We start from the raw sequence: 20,841 nt of genomic DNA on the forward strand, positions 1-20,841 counted from the left end.
AGTCACAATACGAAAAATCAATTCATTTATTAACATCAGGATGTATTATCCCCCCTGTGTCGCGCGGGTTTCCCATCGTGCAAACCGCATCAATTATACCGAGATCGCCGTACAAGGCAGCGTAAACATCACGGATTCCCCGACGATAAACGGGATCGTTAAAGGAAACCGTGTCGTGCCCGCATGACGGCATTGACGGGCGGTTGTCGGATGCGTCTGCTCGCGATATGCGCATCGGCAGAATGCATAGACGGCAATCGGTCGCGTAATCGTTTACGTACAGGAATTACGTCAGTTGCCCGTGTCGTCGTATTGCGACACTATACCGAGCGGTTTCACGTTCCAAGGTCTGCAACGAGGAGCGGCTCGAATTTTCGTCGCGACGCCATCCGTCGTCGACGCGCTTCCCAGTCGTGTATTTTTTATTTTTCCCAACAAATTTTTGCCTTTCCTTCTCATAAAGCGGATATCTCGCTCTCGAGCGGAATTTGAAGATGATAGTACGAGAGTACGCTTGTCTCGTAGACAATTCGGTATTCGAATATATTGCATATGTCGTATATACACTTGACAAGGAGATATATTAACGATATTTAATAAATAATATGTTGATAAAATTTTAATAAAGCGTAACAGTAAGCTCGAGCTACCTATTATCTATCTTTATCGAAGTTTTGCATTATCGAAATGTCGATAGTCGTTTATACACGAACGGATGTAAATTATGCGCGAATCGGGAATATTCGAATATCTCCCCCGGATACCATCCCTTATATACGCGCGGGGCGAAGGAACAATGTAAAAGAAAAAATAAAAAGAAAAATTCGAGCTCGTTATACGCCAAGAGAGAAAGGAGTGTCGTTTTCGCCTGGCGAGAGGCAACCCCTTGTATAGGCGAGGATTCAGGGTGGATAAAGTCGCTGGGTACGTCGCGACGCGCCGGGCGTTGGTAAGGCACCCGCGCGACGCGTAGCGAAGCGAAGGGGGCCGAGCACGAGGGGAAGGGGGGTGGGGTGGGGTGGGGGCGGGAGAGGGTCGTAGCGGGAGCGAGACGGGTACACAACCGGAGAGACTATTCGATTTGAAGAGACAAAGATGAACGACGTGAAATCGGGGCTTGAGCCGAAAGAGAGAAAATGAGGGAAAAGAGAAGAGAGGGAGAAAGAGGGAGACGATAACTCTCCCTGTGGCACGCATTACACGTACAGTGTGCGCGTGTGCGTATGCGTGCGCGGGGGGTTTCGAGAGGTCGGCACACGACGACGACGACGATGTCGACGATGTGCACGACTACTACGACACCGCGTGGGGGTTGCACGAAGACCCCCTGGTGGGGTTCTGGCTGCCGATCCTATAGTCCCCCGCTGGAAATGATATCAGTCGCGATTCGGTCGAGGGAGCCCCAGCACGTCGTTACACCGTGTGCGCCGTGCCCCTCTCATAGTAATATACAAAATATATATATATATATATAATACATCTCGATATATACGGGTACTGCCCCTCCAAACGAAAAATATCGCGCTCATCATCGTTGCCCGGCTCCATCGCTTCGTCTACCTGCGGGGAGGTCTACCTGTCCTCGAATACGCCGAGGATACGTCGCAGACAGCATCCGGGGTGGCCGGGACGACTATCCCTATTCGGCGAATCGGTCGCGAGAGATATCTGTAAGACACCGAATAGGTACGTGGTCAGAGGTAAGCCGCGCCTTCGATCTCGCCTTCGTCGCGTTTCCGAGGCGCGACGACGACGTCGACGTCGAGGCGCGGATATTAATAGAGCTCGGCGAGAGAGAGAGAGAGAGAGGCAACATGGGGCGCGCGGGGCACCGCAATGGCGCGGCGATGCGACGCGACGTCGAGCGTCTCTCTCTCCTTCGCGCTAAACTCGCGCATTCCTCGACACGTTAGTCACGTGTATAAGCCTCGCTCTCCTCTGCTTTTTGTCATTTTTCGCGTTCCCCCTCGCCTATGTATACGCAAGTCGCACGTGAGCGACGCTCTATCGGCGCACTCGCGCCGTCAGCATCTCTCTCGTCGTTTTCTTCGCTCGAATCAACTTTTATGTATCGATGTCTCGATCGGACGCTAAAACGGAAATGCTCGTGGCCTCAAGGTCTTCCCGGGACTTGTCATTTAAGGCAAAATTATTCGAGCGACGATTCTACGAGCGCTGCCACGATCACTTTCGAAACGTATACCTATATCAAGAGCGACTATACACACGTGATTCTCTCCCACTGTTGACTTTTGCTCTCTCTCTCTCTCTTTTATCTCCTTTCGTTCAACTGAGATTTCCAGTTGAATATATAAATTCCGCGAAATCTCCCTCGAGCGCCTCTTATTTCGACGAAGTAAAAAAAGAAAAAAGAAAGAAAAATTCATCGTTGCAAAGCGACGAAGCTAATTGTCTTCGCTTCGCGAAAGCATCGTCCATTTCGACCGAACCACGTCCATCCGAGTTTCTTCCGGTCGTGACAGGATGATGGAAAAAAAAGGGTGCGTTTGGCCAATTCCCGAGTACGGAACGGGAATCCCTTGGAAATGCTCGTGGGGGGGTCCAGCAACAAAATTATGGATCGAGGCAACGCGAGGGTTCACGACTGCGCATGACTATCCGTCTCGTTTAAAGCCTAGTCGTATACACGCACACGCGTATACACGCACACGCTGAACGCGGTCTCTCGGTCGCGTACTGGGTAGCCCTCCTGGAGAACTCTCTTTCGAGACATGTCTTTCTCGAGCGATATTTCCATCCCCGCTAGTTTACCAACAACGTCTGTTATGCTCAATTCACAAGGGTAATCCGTTGTTATCGCGGAGATCGTGAATTCTACAGCATTACAATCGCACAGAGGCCACATATGTTTACAAAAGACAAAAGATTCGAGGAAGAAACTGCGTGATTTTAATACGAGATCCCGAGATATTGCGGAGTCGGGAGTGCCCTCTTCCAAGGTGAGCTCGCGCGGTACCAATCTTTACGTAGACTTAAATATCGGGATCGTCGTGATTCAATGACATTCAAACGGCTATGTACAACAAGTTCCGCGATACACAATCGACTACGAATATGTGACTGTATTCGTGAATATGTCTGTGTACGGAGATCGGAATAATTGTGCGGAACGTGTCAATTAAAACGACACGAGACTCCCCCGTCGCCCCCGCGTCCCCCGACTACACGCGACTCACGACCGCGATTATTTCACTTATGATGCAACGATTACGGATTGCGGAAGGCGAGGATATTAATATTCCGCGTGTATGACGATTAATAACTGCTGTGCCTACTGTTACGATAATAAGTGCGGCATGTTTGCGCCGCATTTACGCGAGTTTATAAGTTACACTCGATTAAGAGAGATTCTTTCCGCTCGATTATGATGTATCGGGAAATATATTTTAATCCGCAATTTTAATTGTAAGTGAAAATATTCGAGATTTTTTATTTATTTTCTGTAAATCTTCCGTGACAGAGAAAAAAGTGCAAGCGATTTTGTCTTTACTAATAATATATAATTATATTATATATTATATAAATATATAAATGTGTAATGTAAATATATAATTATAATATAATGTAATATATAAATATATAATTATATAAATATTATTTAAGAGCGATGTAACAACAATAAACGAAATAAAATGGAGTACACTAAGACCATTCTTAGAACAACACAAAGTTGTATAAAACAAATATTCTCAATGTTATGATTAATTAAAATTGCATACAACAATACATAACGATATAATAGATCGTTGATAATTCGAGAATCTCTTAGAATGTTCTATTTATTATACATATTATAAGAGAACGTGTATATGTATACATAATATATATTGTTTTTATACACAATCACGAAGAAGTTTTATGTGTATATAATATATTTTAGGGATTTGATAATACTCGATAAAAATATGGGCGAGAAGACGTTCAATCTTACGTGGAACAATCACCTGGCGAACCTGTCGGGTTTGTTCGAGGCTCTTTACAAGAGCGGCTCATTGACAGATGCAACGTTAGCTTGTCAAGGCGGCATGTTGAGGGCCCACAGGCTGGTACTGGCAGCATGTAGCCCTTACTTCGAAAGAGTCTTTAAAGAACATTATGGAGAACAACCCATTCTCATTTTAAAAGGTATACATCGATGACGTGCTTTAGCAAAACTTTTGTAACATTTCGATCAAACGCATACTTAATAAATCGCGTTTGCGAATTCACTGACATTGCCAAAAAAAATCTCGATTTTGCAAGTCAAATTATTGAATACTCGAGATTCGTTGAATTTTTTATACAAGGTATTTTCACAGGTAAAGCTATTATGTGCTATGACAACAGTATTCTATATATTGCATAGAAAATGAAAAAGTTATTGCTATTTTTTATTTTGAAATAAATAGCTTGCAATACTTTACACTATTTTTAAATTTATTAAGGGGAATTGTAAAATGAGCACTCTATGTATTTGACATTTAATGTTTAGGCGTAGCCGTGGAAGAGATGGAATGTCTCTTGGACTTCATGTACAGAGGATCCATCGATGTAGCGGAGGAGCATCTACCCTCGCTGATAAAAACTGCGACAGACTTGGAGATACGCGGTCTCTCCGGAGAACAGAAAAATCAAGAGAGTAACCGTAATCTCTACACGAGGGTCGAAACGCGGATGCAACGATGCCATATTGAAACCAGAGTACACACTACCGAATATATCAAAGAACCATCGGTGATTCCTTTTTTGCCAAAACACTCGACCGTTGATTCCATAGAAGACCATATTAAAGTGGAGGATATCGAAGTGGAGGACGATCCGATGGTAATCGACGGGCACGAGGATAGTTTCGACGAGCTTCCGCGATCCACAGAAACGCAAATTGTAAGCTTGACCACTTTTAGCTTTGCTCTTTTACTTCCAAGATTCTATTCGTCATTTACGCTTGATTTTAATCCACCTCAATACGGAGAATCATTCTTAATTAATTCAAGAGGCAATTGTGTCTCTCTCTCGATGTAAATGTATCGATGACTTCCAGAGACGTATACCACCACCCATGTACAAGCGAGAAACTAGATTCAAAGGGCAAAAGAGGGTATCTGTAGGTCGTGTGACACGAAACAGCGACCCTTTAGAATCGAAAGACTCCTCGCGAGAATCGAGCTACGAGGATTCCTCAAGAGTCGTCAAACTTGAGCCCAATTTCAATGACGGATCCACGGATGTCGCAATATCGGGTGCGGTACAGGTGAGAATTATCGTCTATGAAAATTTATCAGAAAGTTGCTTCCTTTTCTCTGTCATCTCCTCTACTGATGTAAAATAATGCTTTTTCGACTCTAATAATTGCAAGATGCTTTCAAGACGGCACAATTGTAAATTTGCTCGTATAGGAAACTTCGAAAGGCTCGGAGGAACCGTCAAAAACAGGAATAAAAAGAAAGATTGAAGTCTTGAAGAGAGGAAACGAAGGGAAAGAGGCCAGAATACCCAGCAAATCAGAAAGGGCGCAGCATAAGCCTTTCTCCTGCGACCTTTGCACATTAGCTTTCACGAGAGCTTCGCACTTGGCGAGGCACAGAAGAGTGCATACGGGCGAAAGACCGTTCGCCTGTAGTATCTGTCCGCGAATGTTCGCTAGACAGGACAAGCTCAAGCAACATCTGGATTCACATTTGCAGTGGCCAAAGAGGAAGGGTAGCAGTCAGACGGTATCCTCGTTACCGGGAAAGGGAAAACGTGGCAGACCACGTAAGGTAGTACGTTAATGGAAGAATGATTTAGAAAATTTTTCAAAAATAATTTTATAATTAGATAACTGTACACATTTCAGGTTAATTTAGAACAATCCGCGATGGAAGAGATTCTCAAGTTTGGCGAATTTAGCTCGCTATTGAATAAATCGCATTCTGCGAATTCGACAAATAAGAGCGAAAATGCTGGGAATGCCGCAGATGACGGCAAGAGGAAAGAAGCGCCTCAAGAAGAGGACGACTTGTCTCAAAGGGAAAAGGATAACCGTAGTTGCCAAGTCGAAAATGGTCAGGATATTGTTTAATAGAATCTTTTTAGTAACCTGGATTTAAATATTCGTAAAACATATTTTTCTATCATACAAGACCGCGCCGCGTGAAAGATCAACGCAACGTAATGAAGGAAGAAATCTATCGAACTTCTACGAAAGGTCGTGGTATCCTTTTCTTCGAATTTATTTTAATTCAATGAGGATTATAAAACGCCTCCTTGTTCCAATCGGTTATATACGTATAAAAGTATGCAAAAAGTCACAAGAACACTCGCGCTATTACTGCGAATTTAACGTTAGTTTAACGTAAGTACCTGAGATATCGACTACTAACGTTATTACCAAAGCGCACGAGCCTCCAAAGAATTTAGAACGGCATGAACGAGGGTTGAGAAAATCGATTATTATAATCGACTCGACATATCGTCACCGCTAGTATCAAACGATCAAAGAATCAAGGGATATCTGCGCTCTATTAACCCGACCAAATAATGTGAAGAAATGCGGCCTGACTTTCACTGTAAACAATCTCAGTCTCTCGATGTATCTTCACCCAGAAGATACACACATTACCGTACACTTATAATATAATTTTCAATAAAATCCATACAATCTGCCAATTGATGGCCAACTCAATTCAATCGAGTTAGATAATATAATAAGATGCATGGGATAATCTTTACGTATGGGGATAACCGTATAGCAGTCGTATTGTACGAAAAAGCGCATGAACTATCTCATCTGATAACGTAAAATTTTACAAAAAGCGCATAATTTAATAGCCAGAGCGTATTACACAATGATGTCTGATACAGTGTGAGTCATGCCTATGTAATAATATTTTGTCATACGCGCGAGTATATAATATGTCAAGTACAAATGTCCAAATATTAGACTATACGCGTACGATATTCTATCACGTAACGGCGTAAATCAGGGATGTGCGAGTGCTCGCTAAATTTTCCGCGTATCCGATGCACATTCGGTTCCGATGTCTTTAAATCGAATCGAATTTGATAACGAATTTTGAAACTCTTTGGATACTCGAGGCATCTCGAGAGTGCTCGATATCTCGGCTCACTCGAATCTTATCGGGATGTACAATTTTATCGGATTTCCTTCTTGGTTTAAGAGAGTATTTTTTTCTTTTAGCTTAAGAAAAAGAAAAATTCAGATATAATAGAGATTAGATATACAATATATATTCTATTTATAGATGTATATATAAATGAAATATATATATATATATATATATATATATATATATATGTATATGTATATAAAATCCATACATACATTATTTATATATGTATATAATAAATAAAATCTGAAAACAATCGAAATAATTGGCATAACCATTTTATTTCGGGTAATCCGATAAAATTCATCGTAGTATCGAAAAGATTCGAGGAAAAATTCGAGTCACATCTGACCTGATTTTAAGATCGTCGTGAATATCCGCGCATCCTTAGCGTAAATGAATGGGCCTAGGATTCCTTACGATTCGTTTAGATTCGGGACACATGTAGCGGTATTTTTTCATAGAGCTTAAGATTTTCGTGCAATGCCGACGACATTGACATTTTGTCCTAGTTACACTACTCATTCGCGAATTTAGTCCTAATTTTTAAAACATTCGCGTTTGTACATACGTCGAAGTGTGATGTCAATGTCCTTATAATTGGTTATAATTGTTGTATAATTAGTTGTTGGTTGTACAAATTCTGTGCATTCTGTTTTGTTGAATGGCTGTTGCCCGATCTTACGGAGATCACTGTTCATCATCCGTATTTCTATATTTTTCCCTGGCAATGTGCAATTGTTTCCAGTGATACCGGATACCTTAGTCGCTATACGAGCGAACAACGAGGTGCGAAAGGTTCATATCTTACATTCTATATATAGTATGTAGCGCGTGTAAATAAATGAATGAACAAAATAAATTTTCAAGCGAGTAAAAAAGAAAAATCTTTCCGCCTTCTAAACATTCTGCAATTTAATTTTGAGTACGTTCACCCGCTCAAATCATCGAACTGAAAAGGGAAATGCAGAAAGAAAATTTATTACATTAGCTTCCAAGATTATTGTATTCACTGACACAGTATATCTTTTTTACAAATATGTGTTCGGTTCTACATATGTTTTTGATTTGTTCGGCGAGGCAGGGATGGGGATCGAGCGCGTTAGATTTTCCTCTCGCGTGCGCTTGATACTTGATTATCCGCGCGATCGTAAGCCTCTCGACTCCTTCCCTCTTTGTATCGAGAAAATAACACTGTTTACGGATAGAATCTTACATGGATCAAACTCGCGATTGCTTGTCGATTTTAACACAGAGACATCGCACTGCTTCTCTCTTTCCCTTTCTCTTGTAAACAAAGCGGATTTTTCACACGTATAATACGCAACACTGAAAGCAGATTCATCTCTTACGATCGATTATCACGAACTATCGCGCGCGCCACAAGCTATATAGCGCATTTTACGATTTACATCGAGCGCACATAAGGCAACGCAACGGGATCATTATCGCATTGTCGTTTGTACTTAATCGGGGAAATGTAAATGTGTGTGAAAATCTTTCTGTCCATTACGCCATAATACTCTTAAACAAATAATGGATATACATCTGTATATTATTTATACGCGAAATGCGCTCTCTCTCTCTCTCTCTCTCTCCCTCCCTCCAATGGATCACCGATTTACGGCTTAAAATTCGAGATCAGGCTTCCGCGCGACAGATTCGATTCGTGATGATCCTCAAATTGACTCACCGTGCTTATTTACCAATTGACAATCTGCTCGACGAATCGATACTTTCGTATGTCTTTAATATATTTAGATTAGATAAACGTAAGAGTGCAAAAAATGTGTGCTTATTAAAAATTATATCTATGTCGCGAATATTTATATTCGCTATTTGAAAATTATTCCGATAAAACGGAAACGACTATCGATGTTCAAAGTTAATCGTTAATTAAACGTAATTATCGTAGCAGAATGAACAGAGAGAGTCGTTCAAGACAAAGATATTGCAATGTGATATCTTAAAGAAATTAAAGTAAATCGATCCATACGATCTCATAATATGAGTCTCGCAGGGCTTACTATGTTCGATAAATTCTTCATCAATCGAATATATCTATATTGTACTTGTAACACACATATTTGCATCACTCATCTCCATTCCATCCAGTCATATATTCAACAACAACGATATTACTAACGATAAATATCTTAGACACAAACAGCAATATCTGTCGGTCGTTGTTAACATACAACTGTACGCGATTTATAATAACAGCATTCTATCGTGAAAACGTAAGCTCTTAAAAAAGTGTAAACCAACAAGGCAAAGATCTTGTTAATCGTACAATTTTTTATATCTCTATCTTTCTTTTTAGCTTTCTTCTCGTTTTGATTTATTTCTTTTTCTCTTTACCACAGACGCGAACAACTTTACGATCGTCAACAAAGTTGATATTCTTTTACAGCCCTTGTGTAACTTTATTGTCACATTTATGTTAACATTTATACAATCTTGTTACGAATAATTATCGCTCGGTTGTTTGCAATTTTAAATGTAACTCTACATTTGAAATCTCTATGAAAACTATAAACAAAATATATTTCAAATTAAATAAAAAATAATATAAATGAAAGAATAAGAAGGAGCGCAAAGAAGAATTACATATTGCATCGAATATGATTCGGAGATAAAATTAAATAAAGAAATTCCATACATTCAATGACACTTATTGATCAAGCCTGTCAAACGTCCAAGTCGGAAAAGTACGTCCCTATTTTACTCGTATTATATGTATATTATTACTACTTAAATTAACATTTACATTCAAATTGTGATATTTGTATATCTTTCAAGAATAGATGATGTTTCATTCTGGCATGATAAAATTGCCTGAGAAATGTATTTAAAACCCGAGAACATGACGCTTATGTAACATTTAAGAAGGGATTCCTTTATCGTCCCCTCTTTTGTTCTTAATATTGAGAAAGATCTCTGCGATTCTGTGTTTGGCAAAAGCGCGCGCGTCGTCGCAAATGGACGTAAACGATTTCAATAAGAGAAACTTAAGAACACACACGCGTTTTTTACAATTCTATCGAATGCTCGCAACGAAGCGACACATTACACTTGCGGAAAGCGGAATCGTATCGTTGAAGCCACGACGATTCGCCTGTGCATTCTTTGTGCATTTGTGACAGCTCGGTATTACAGTTTTCTTTCCTTTGCTCCGTCTAAATTCTCAACGAAACACATTTGTTTTTTAGAAACTCAATTTGTTTTAGAGCTAATCGTGTTGCATTGATGTGACGTCCATTGCATTCGAGAATGTTTTTTATATCGGAAAGAAAATATTATTGAAATTATATAATAACAATACGCCATGTCCTTGAAGACAACGATGTTGTCGCTGCTGCAAGACGGATAGGAACATGGAATGCCATCGTCGTCGTCTTTCCCTCTTCGTACGTTCTCGATTCGATAGAGATTTTATAATTTTAAGATATATATCGTACATCACTCTAGTAATTACCAAGATATCACTATCATAATGGCGCGAAGACAGTGAACGCGATGGTTTTGATTATATGGCATTTTATACAAATACGGGCAGTCTCCTGTCCATTAGAGGATACAACCTGAATTTTTCCAATTTCTTCTTCCTCCTTTTCTTCCGCGGATATAAGTTTTTCCTCGTTTTCTTGCTTTCGAAACACTGTCTTCGTCACAACCATACCTATTGGCGGAGGAAAAAATCATGATAGAAGAAAAAAAGGCATAGGCGGATCAATAAAAAAGCGCCAAGATTAAGTAAGAACCGAGTTATTTACCTCCTCGCTATTAATCACTAGTCAAACCTCGCCACTCGATTCTCGCGGTTTCTCCTGCTGGGATTTCTCCTTTTGTTCCTTGTCCTTATTTCGCTCTTTCTCGCGCTCCCTCTCCCTTTCCGCTTTCCTTTCCCTCAACATTTCCATTCTTCGCGCTCTGTGTAGACTTCCGGACGGGAAAGTCGAATCCTCGACGGCCGCGACTGCGGCTGCCGTTGCACCTCGCTCCACGGCCGTCTGCTCAATAAATTACTCCAATTTATTTCCCAAAACGCTCTTGTAGCAGACTCGAGAGAAGGCGAGTCGATGCGAAAGTTATAAACTTTCGCGTTAACCTTAGTATACGCGATTGTGCGTTTACGCAGTGTCCGAAAGATCCACCAAGAAAAATCGAATCAGATTTCAGAAACAAGATGACGGAAGCTTTTACTTCATTTTTATGTCGTCGGACTTTAAAAACACTACGTATGCTAGGGTTAATCGAACTGAAATGTGATAGAACGATTTAGGTACATACTTTGAGAATAAAACTGGCCGTCGAACTCTTGGCGATGGAACTCTGACCGGCGGATGGGTGTCCATGACCGTGACCATGCGTGCTAAAGTAACCGCCCATCTTTGGCTTGATGTGCCTGTTGTGTACCTCCATGTGCACTATCTTCATAAATTCAATTCTCGCGGCTAATTTTTGGATTTCCTCCTAAGTGTAAAATTTAAGATACAACTTCAAAAATTGCTAAGAAAAATTGCTTCAATATTTCTATTCGCTGTCATCATCATTCGCGCAGATATAAAAGTGCTGAAAATTGTATAATTATAAACCTTAAGCTCTTCATTTTCTTGGTATAAATCCGTCGTTTCCTCCGGCACCAAGCCGATCCCGTTCAGAGAAAAGCTCGCGGTGACGCCTCGCGCTCTCGCTCGACTATCCCACTGATCTCCCTGGCCTCGCAATACTCTGATCACCTTAAATAAGAATTAAAAATATAATACTAATGCTATATGTATCGTTATATAATTAAAAAGAACAGAATAGATATTGAAAAAATCGATTCAAGCATATCAGGAGACATGAAAACTATTATCAAATTATGTCGATTGACAATAGTATAAATACAGCTTAAATAATCGATTCATAAACAAATCTTTTCAATATCTATTTTATCGTTGCAATTATTAATCTCATCCTGTCGTCATAATTATCTTACTTTAGGACCGAATACAAGAAAGACCGTAACAGACGTTGAAAGTTGAGTCCGCAGGAAGCCAAGCAGATATTTGATATCCGGCCCGGCACGGGGAAATATGAAGAGGCTGCAGATAAACGTCGTTCGACATATATTTTCCAGGAACTCAGGTTTGTATATAATATAGATATATTATATTATGATTACGTACTGAATGGCTATCATGGTTATGTTCACCGCGGCTATATTATAAATGGCGTAACTTATCAAACGGGCCTCATTAAATAGACTCTCCGCATTTCGCACGTTGTAACAAACCTTTATGCCCCAGGCGAGAAAGAGAATTTCACCTGTTCATGTTATTAACAGATTGCCAATTAAATTCAAATTAATCTATTGATATTTTATGTCGCTGTTTTTCCTTCTTTCTTTTTTATATTTACCGATAGCCAGGCTGTGATCCCACCAGTTATACGAACACTGGTAAAACTTCAAGTCGTGATTATCCGTGATTACTTCCGCGTAAGGCGGCGAACTAACAGTCCACGTTCCAAGAAAAATTAACATCACTAGTAGTATAGGCACCATCCATTGCAACAGCTGCTTGTCCGTAAGTTTAACTTTATGAGCACTTTTCACCCGATACGTGAGCGAAACCCTACAGATAAAAGTGTCAGATGTAAATGTTGCTATTACGAATTTATGTAAAATTGAAATGCTGAAGATACGAGCAGACCAAGCCCACAATTGCGATAAATTTGTTGAAGAGCGGTACTCGCTATAGCAACCAAGCTTTTTGAAAAAAAATCATTATATTACACTTCGAATCAATAATCGCTTCATTCACATTCGTACATATTTCTTCGATTATAACATAATAGCTTTATCTAGTTCTTTTCCAAAATATCATATGACTCGGTTCACTTACATTCTCAGTGCTTCAACTATGTGATAACGCTAATCATAATTATTTACCGCCAGGTTTTCATTAACAGCGCCGTATACGAGATGCAGAATCCCATATGCCTCGTCCACTTTGTGGCGATGCACGAATACATATCGAGAACCGGGAATATGGCGGCCATCTACGAAAATGTCATTTTAAATTAATACTCGACGGAATTTTTATTAAAAGGGAAAGCGAGGAGCGTTTCTCCGCACCTACCTCGAGATACATCAAGGCGCAGCCCAAGAGTGTGATGGATAGGAATATCGGCGAAGCAACCTTGAATACTTTCAATTTACGATGCTGATACATGTACGCTACCAGGACGATGGTGCCAAACGCGCAAAAAATTGAAACGGCTAACAGCGTGATTCTTGAAAAGTGATAAGACATGATTGAAATAACGGTGTCAAGCGACAAAATAAAGCGCAGCATAAAAAAATACCTAAAGGGCCAATTGTATGTTGCAAGGCAAGGCTCGGGACCCTTGCATCTGGCGCATCCTGGTGCACAGCGCAGACATCGAAATGTCCTCTCGTAGAAGTCACTCTTGTTCTCCCTCATTTCCTTCCACGCGGCTGTAACAAATACGTACGGAGAGAAAGGGAAAAGATTACAACACATAAACAAGTAACAACTAATTCTGACCTTCCACGAGAATCCCGTCGAAACCCGCCCGATGATGACTGAGGCTGTAAAAACCTTGCCGACACTTACACACGTACGCGCCTTTCGTCCAACCAGCGCCCACGCCATTTTCGTTCACTCGGCTATCTGGACCCTGATACACGCACTGAAGCACAAAAAAAATGAAAAAATATTATTTACTTTTCTACACAAATATCGCAAAAAAAAAAAAAAATACTTGACATTTACCTGCGTAGTGTCGGTATGACACTTATGTGTGTTCTTGAAGAAGGCTATTTGATTACTGGAAAGATGCTCGAGCTCGTCATTGCGATTTTGCGGCGATGCAGTTGAGCATTGGTTGACCTCCAACCCGCTTATATCAATATCTATACTGATGAATTCTCGTACCCTTCAATGAAAATGCCAATTGCAACAATTAGATTATTACTACGAGAGTAAGTTAAAATCATCAAGCGATCTGTTATATTAACCTGGGACGAACATCCGGCGATTGTACGTTGACGCTGTATGAGATGAGCCAGCGGCGAGTCTTGCAAGAAAAGTACGGGATAGTCCACCAACCCCTGTAGGATTCAATCGGCGGTGACTGCATGAATTTCGGTGACCTGGGATCACACGCAAACGCCACAAGCCGCCGTAGAAACTTCGATATCTCTTGATGAACACGTGTCTTTCGTGCAACGAGTCATATGCCCAGCACTTCACGGTCATCCCAATTATTGTTATTTGCCATTGATCGTTATGATACGAAGGCTAAGGTCTTAGAAAATTCATCGTTTACATATCGTTCGCGAATATCGAGTTTCTATGACTTGACGCTCGTACGGGATGATGAAGAATGATGAATGATCGTGGAGCGCCTGTACAAGTCCAGCGCGCGCGATTCTCTTTCGGCGAATCGTCTCGAATATATGGATCTGTCCACCATTAATATCTAAATATTTTTCAAAGAAAAGACGCAAGTAAATTTATTTATGTTAATTACTATAAAGAATCCTCTTCTAAGACATTTATCCAACTTTTCTTATATTTTTAAAATTTTTTTAAAATATACAGCATTAATTCTATACAATCATTCGCATAATTCTTGTTTTGAATTTTGAGTAATATTGATCTTTTTCTCATAGAGATTTCATTTATACAATTCACTCCGATAAACGAGACCTTACTAGAGAAGAGAAAGGCAACGTGCGAAACATGAACGACGAAATAGAGGTGCGAAACAGAGCTGCGTAAAGGTGCGTGTGCGTGCGTGCGTGCCTTGCGTGCTTACTAACATTTCTTTAAATAAATATAGCGCGGTCCGTTATTAGGGATGTAAAAAGAAAATGATTATACGCGAAAAAATATATTAAAAAAATGGAATAAATTATTTATAAAAAGAAACTTTTCAGAATCGAGAAAAATTAAAAAATTAGATATTTTTTTTATTTGTATTTGCCATATAACGTTGTACCATAAATTTATGGATTCCATTCAATAGCGGTTATCAGAGAATATATATATATATTATATATATACAATATAAGTAAAAATATATTACTATATTTAAAAAAATAAAAATAATGTCGATACCTTATAAATAACTTTAATTTGGCAGCTTTAATTAATTTCTATTATTTTTTAAAAATATTGTATAAAATATTGAGTGAATTTCTATATTCTCTGATAGCAGCTATGTTAAGATACGTTAAATAAAGTAACGTTATCAAAAGCTTTCTAAAAGACAAAAAATATTATAATGCTAATCTTTTAGGTCTTTTGGACTAAAAAACATTTCCGATTCTTTACTTTATCTTTTTATCTAGAACTATCTTTCCGATTATATCGCCAATATCGGACTATCGTGCAATACTGCTCGACAGAAAGATTAAAGATTTTCAGAAAATTTGACTTTTGTAGACGAATATAGACGACGCGGCGAACCTTAATCCAGCACTGCTGCCTGCATTCTCGAACCACGGTAAATTGGAGTCCGGCTGTGATCCGGGTTGGAGCGCATGATTCTCGACCTTGGAGGGCTCGCCTACGCTTCCAGGGCTGCGCTTTAGCCATACCGCGGTAATCACCGTACCGGTAGAGGCGTTTAGCGCTATCACCCTCGCCTCCAACGCATCGTCCACCGACACGAGCAGAGACTTCGTCAAGGCATCTAAAAGAGCTGCGTGAATCTGTTATTGGCCATACGTACTCGCCATCCTGTTCGACGATCGACTTTTGGTGTGCGCGTTGCTCTCGCTACACGCGCAACAGGTGCCACAGATGAAAGAAAGAAGCTATAGATTGTGAATCGGACACTAATACCGAATCATTTATGAGAGACGATTTTAGTTTCCCTTTCTTCATCAAATAGCACGTATCTCGCTAGATTTTTCATTTTTTCTTATCTCTTTAATAATTATTTTACTTTGGTGGATATGACGATACCGATAAATAGTTAAGTGTGAGATAAGATTTTTTTAACATTTAGCTACAATATAACCGCCATTACATAAATATTAAATATATGTACATGTCAAATATTTTTTTCTAGGACTAGCTTTTTTATACACGACGGCTTTAACTCACCGTTACGTCGCATCGCCTCAACAGCCCCGAGATTTTGGAGCATCATCGCGGTCAAGTCGATCTTCTGACGCGCCGTGTCATAACGTCTCGAATCTAGAGCTACACCAGCTGGTAATGATTTAAATCCCGCTGAATTGACGCACACCTCTCCCAGGGAACCTGTTGATGCCGCCTCTATCACGTCCAGCGCTTCCTCGATGGGCGACTTCGTGATAATGAGGAAAAAAGAACGACACGATATCAATAAAAAATTCGGAAAATTACCAAAATCGTATAAAATAAGGATTGATGAAGACAAACCAGTTTGGAATCGACGATATCGTCACGAGTGATCGTCGACGGCGTTGAAAATGGATCGGCTATCGTCATCGCTGTCATCGTCATCGTTGTCAGCGTGGCAGCGAGTAAGACCGAGAGCCAGGATTCGCCCATCCCGCGCCCTGGTCATTTGTTCTTGTAACGAAACGAAAGCTCCGAGATGTTTGATTTATTCGAAAGCAAAATTTACCACGAGAATAGGTAAGGTAATTTGATAAAATTTTAATCAACCCTCTCTTTTATACCTCGGGCAAAAATAAATATATCATCAAAAACATTAACTAATCTTTTATTTTTTTGTAATAAGCAAAATAATATTGAATATATAGATGTGAATAATAAATAAATGCTTCCTAAGTACATATTCTACAATATTAAAAGAAAATATAACACGAGGTTTAAAAAAGTCAATAGATTTAAAGAAGAAAATTATAAATAAATATAAATAAATATAAGAATATTATAAATAAAAAAATTAATAAATATTTTATATTTCTATCAAGATTATTAAACACGATGGGATATGCAGACGGTAATAAAAAAATAAAGAAAAATCATCCACGTGTGGAAAAAACGCGTGAAACGTTATTGCGTTAACCCTCTCGGAAATAAAAAATGAAATCCTATACGCGGACTGATTAATTGTACGCAAGTAAAAGCGCTATATTTGTAGCAACTTTGCAAAGCTTCATCGATACGGAATTCGCGCGATAGGCAAATAAACTGTCGCGGGAAATTGATCCCAAAATATCTTATAACATATTTTATCGTAATAATCTCACCTCCGGCGGTGACATTCAAGTAGCGGCGAGCTTGCGGCCCGCGCTCGCAATGGGCCGCTCGTACGCCCTGGCTGGTGATCGCCCGGGCATATTTTCGCCTCCGATTCAGCCCTCTCGATCTTCCATCGGAGATTCGTCGAAAGGTCTCGCGTCTACGTCGAACACAAAACGTACGATACAATACGATACCACGTCCCATCCCTCCCCGTTGAGTGCAAACAACCGGATACGCCGGATTAATTAATTCCCCGATTATAATTATCGCGTTAGCCGCTCGATAAGACGAAGATATTTCTCCGCTATTCGCGAGCGTACTCTGCTATTTTAAATCGAACGAACGCACAAGGCAGAGTCGTCGATATTACTAGCACGGCTGTCGCCCCGCTATCACTCGATTTCGTATCTCGTTTCCTCGACGTGTCGTAAAATAGAATGTAGAGATATATAGGCGAGTTCATTTTTTTCCAGCGATTTACCTGGCCTTTGACAAGCGACACGTGAGGTTCGCTCAACCTTGAATAAACCTCAACAACCCCCTCATATCATCGTTCGCGCTCGCATACCCATCCAGCTATCTCTATCGCGTGATTGGCTCGCCGTGAGTTAATAAAAAAAGTCGCGTATAAAAGTCAAGAGGGGGAGAGAACAATTGTATTTATCATTGCGAAATAATCGAGATGAGTTTTGAAAAATATATAACCGACAAGATAGCGCAACGTAATGGAATCGATGAAAGCGATTGAAGAGAAAACAGGCGCGAACTGTCATGCTCGTGTGAATCGCCGAAAAGGGTCCACGTGTCAGGCCGATTCGCAACCGTCTAGACGATGCGGCCTTCGTGACGGCAACGACGAGTCGCTATCGTGATTTACGGTATTTTTCTGGCGCGGCGTAGTCGTATTGTTTGCGTCTGTAGAAAATGGCCGCTATAGCAAGTAGTAGAGACGATCGATGCAGCCACCGGCATGATACAGCCACCCCCAGAACTCTCGCGTCCTCTCTCCTCCTCGAGGTGTCCTTGCTATCTCTCTCTCTCCCCTCCCCCACTATCTCTCTCACCCTTCAACTTTATTTTATACGATACGCAAATTAAACCGCGATAGGCTGACGAGGGGCTAACGTCATAACTTACCCTTATACGACTGTGTTCTTCTTTCTTTAGAATTTTATATAAAAATTTACTTTACGTGGAACTCGGTGTCTCACTACCGGTGAATAGAATCTTATTTGCGTAAAATAATTACGTAAAATGATTAAAAACTTACGCGCGCAGGTCGCACGGAAGCCTATCCGTACGCAAGTCGGGGCTACTTGTGTGCGGTGAATATCTCCATGCACCAGAACCATAACATTCTACCAATCACTGAAATATAACGATAATTTATAATGTACATACGCTCATTTATGCATTTGCAATTTTTATCACACATGATTACGAGCGACTATTTTTTTTCGAAGGTTGGCAAAAATTCTGAATATTTTGACATATCATTGTAGAATATAAAATGTCGATTCGGTCTCTTCAGCGAACGCTACTCGAAACCGTCATTCGTATACGAACGGAATGAACGAAATTTTTATCGCCTTATCGAATAGTCCACTGTATTAGATTAAGATCAAATGTACAGGCAAAAATGACGAAAAGTGCGTCGCGCGCGCGAAAAATCTACACGTCCTGCATCGAGATAGTTTGATGCCTCACGATGTAATCTATAATATATCTTCAAAAAAATTAAATATATTTATACTCTTACATAATATAGATAAATTATCTTATTAATGTATCTTATGAATATATATGATATAATGAGTGATAAAATGATAGAGTCGAGAAGAAAGAGCGCGAGATCGAAAACTCATCGTCATCATCTCGAAATATTATCACGGCTATGATCCAGCGGACAGTGAATCCACGCACTTACCCTCGACATTTAACACAGTTCGTTTCCCGCGTGAATGCGTAAACACGGAGGATCTCCAACGTGTCCGCGACAAGACGATTATCAACCAACCGATGAGAACGACGCGCGATTTATTGGCGTGTAATGATAAGCGCCGGCGAAGGTACACGAGATTTCACGAAAGGAACGAAGCTCCCTCATCGAAGGCTCATTCGTGACTCGGCGAGGACTCAGCTGTCTCCTGCCGGGGCCAGGGGCCGGGGTCGCCGTTGGGGCGTGCGCGGCATCAAATGTCATCCTCGCTCCGATACCGCGGCGCGAAAAGCCGGATTAAAGCGCCTCGTGGAGAATTTGGCGCGTTAATCGCGCCTCTTTTTCGTCGCAACTTCTGAGACGCTGATTCCTTGATGACTCGATAATCTATCTCGATGATTGTTTTACAATTTCCTCGGGCAGCTCGTCCAGCGTGCGTCGTCGCGCGAAATCGGAGCGCGATTCTTGCGCATGCGCACATCGCACTAGGTTTAAAAATCCTACTCGTAGGATAAAGTATTATTGAATTAACCAATCAAGAAGACAAAGAATTCTTTGCCCCTGATTGGTCAATTAAATGTCACTTTCACGGGTAGGATTTTCGAACACATCCTATAGTATGTACGTCCGGCGCATGCGCAGCACTGCGACCGAACGAAATTCGAATGCGCGACGCGCTATAATATAGAGGCCGAGGAAAAGTCGATCAGCGGATTTCGATCGTCGCTCGTACTTGAACCTGGGGTATACCTGGATCTGGATCCGATTACGTTTCAGTTTGAGTAGCACGTGGATCGTACCGTGGTGAATGAATAAAAAAAGAAACTCCGTGCCTGTTATTTGAAAAGGCGCGTAACACAACGTATATTCGTCTTTGTGATTACGTCATCTATTAAAACCATTTGTGAGCAATTAAAAATGTATTAATCTACTTTTAGGTAAGACGAGTTTTTACATTTCACCATGGCGACTACTACAGACGTCAAAATATCACGAACTAACGTTCAATCGTGGGGCTTTCGACTCTCCGGAGGCGTGGACTTTACATTTCCCTTAACCGTCGTCAGGGTAAGATATCCTGTCTCAATATCTCTGCGCGATTCTCGCGCATTATCGTTAAATTATCGTTAATGCTTCTTCGAGGTGGCGATCGGGGGTGTAGCTCATACAGCTGGCCTGCAAGCGGGCGATGTGATTGTTAAACTGAACGGGGAGCCAATAAGTCAACTCACACACGCGCAAGTCCACGATAAACTCGTCGGCGTTGGCAATAATATCGTTCTGTCCGTCATACGAAATCACGAAATCGCGCAACGACATTAGTAACGATATTCTCCTATTGTTAAAACTTATTCTCCACGAATCATTTCTTCGTCGTATTCGCGTTTCGCAATAATAGTCTTCCGCGAATGAGAAAAAGAAGTTGATTCGCATCTTATTGCGATGCGAGAATTGTAACAAGAAATCGAAATAAAATTGTGAAAAAGACCGAACGTTAATTTTTAAGCGAGCCATATGCATACCATATGCTTTGACCCGATCTGTCGCGTACATCTGGCACGCATCAATC

At 40.6% G+C, this 20,841-nt stretch overlaps 2 protein-coding genes across 11 annotated transcripts; one reads left to right on the top strand and one right to left on the bottom strand.

The window, feature by feature from the left end:
- Positions 1–1,602: 1,602 nt before the first annotated feature.
- On the top strand, positions 1,603–7,295 carry LOC138943594 (zinc finger and BTB domain-containing protein 14). 5 transcript variants are annotated; one of them, XM_070314563.1, is made up of 6 exons: positions 1,603–1,686; positions 3,902–4,146; positions 4,493–4,884; positions 5,042–5,251; positions 5,397–5,759; positions 5,837–7,295. In XM_070314563.1, the coding sequence occupies exons 2-6, from the start codon at positions 3,927–3,929 to the stop codon at positions 6,059–6,061; spliced, it is 1,410 nt and encodes a 469-aa protein (XP_070170664.1). In that variant the 5' UTR covers positions 1,603–1,686; positions 3,902–3,926; the 3' UTR covers positions 6,062–7,295. The 5 variants fall into 5 exon arrangements, with proteins under 5 accessions (XP_070170664.1, XP_070170681.1, XP_070170678.1 ...); XM_070314580.1 differs by having other exon boundaries at positions 5,397–5,754; positions 5,837–5,916; XM_070314577.1 differs by having other exon boundaries at positions 5,818–5,864.
- A 105-nt stretch (positions 7,296–7,400) lies between these two features.
- Positions 7,401–19,526, bottom strand: LOC138943574 (probable G-protein coupled receptor CG31760). 6 transcript variants are annotated; one of them, XM_070314521.1, is made up of 19 exons: positions 19,260–19,525; positions 18,603–18,700; positions 17,338–17,489; positions 16,538–16,677; positions 16,238–16,442; positions 15,596–15,830; positions 14,140–14,274; positions 13,895–14,057; positions 13,667–13,811; positions 13,464–13,596; positions 13,238–13,391; positions 13,048–13,157; positions 12,516–12,730; positions 12,284–12,422; positions 12,094–12,199; positions 11,708–11,851; positions 11,403–11,585; positions 10,886–11,125; positions 7,401–10,791 (listed from the first exon to the last, which is right to left on the bottom strand). In XM_070314521.1, exons 4-18 carry the CDS (start codon positions 16,667–16,669, stop codon positions 10,907–10,909), a joined length of 2,418 nt encoding a protein of 805 aa, XP_070170622.1. In that variant the 5' UTR covers positions 16,670–16,677; positions 17,338–17,489; positions 18,603–18,700; positions 19,260–19,525; the 3' UTR covers positions 7,401–10,791; positions 10,886–10,906. The 6 variants fall into 6 exon arrangements, with proteins under 6 accessions (XP_070170622.1, XP_070170637.1, XP_070170611.1 ...); XM_070314536.1 differs by having other exon boundaries at positions 15,596–15,821; positions 16,538–16,690; XM_070314510.1 differs by having other exon boundaries at positions 16,538–16,690.
- Between the last annotated feature and the right edge of the window lie 1,315 nt (positions 19,527–20,841).

The sequence above is a fragment of the Polyergus mexicanus genome, unplaced genomic scaffold (genome assembly GCF_030449975.1).
Source record: "Polyergus mexicanus isolate NDT 795.1 unplaced genomic scaffold, iyPolMexi1.0 SCAF_2, whole genome shotgun sequence".
Classification (NCBI taxonomy): Eukaryota; Metazoa; Arthropoda; class Insecta; order Hymenoptera; family Formicidae; genus Polyergus; species Polyergus mexicanus.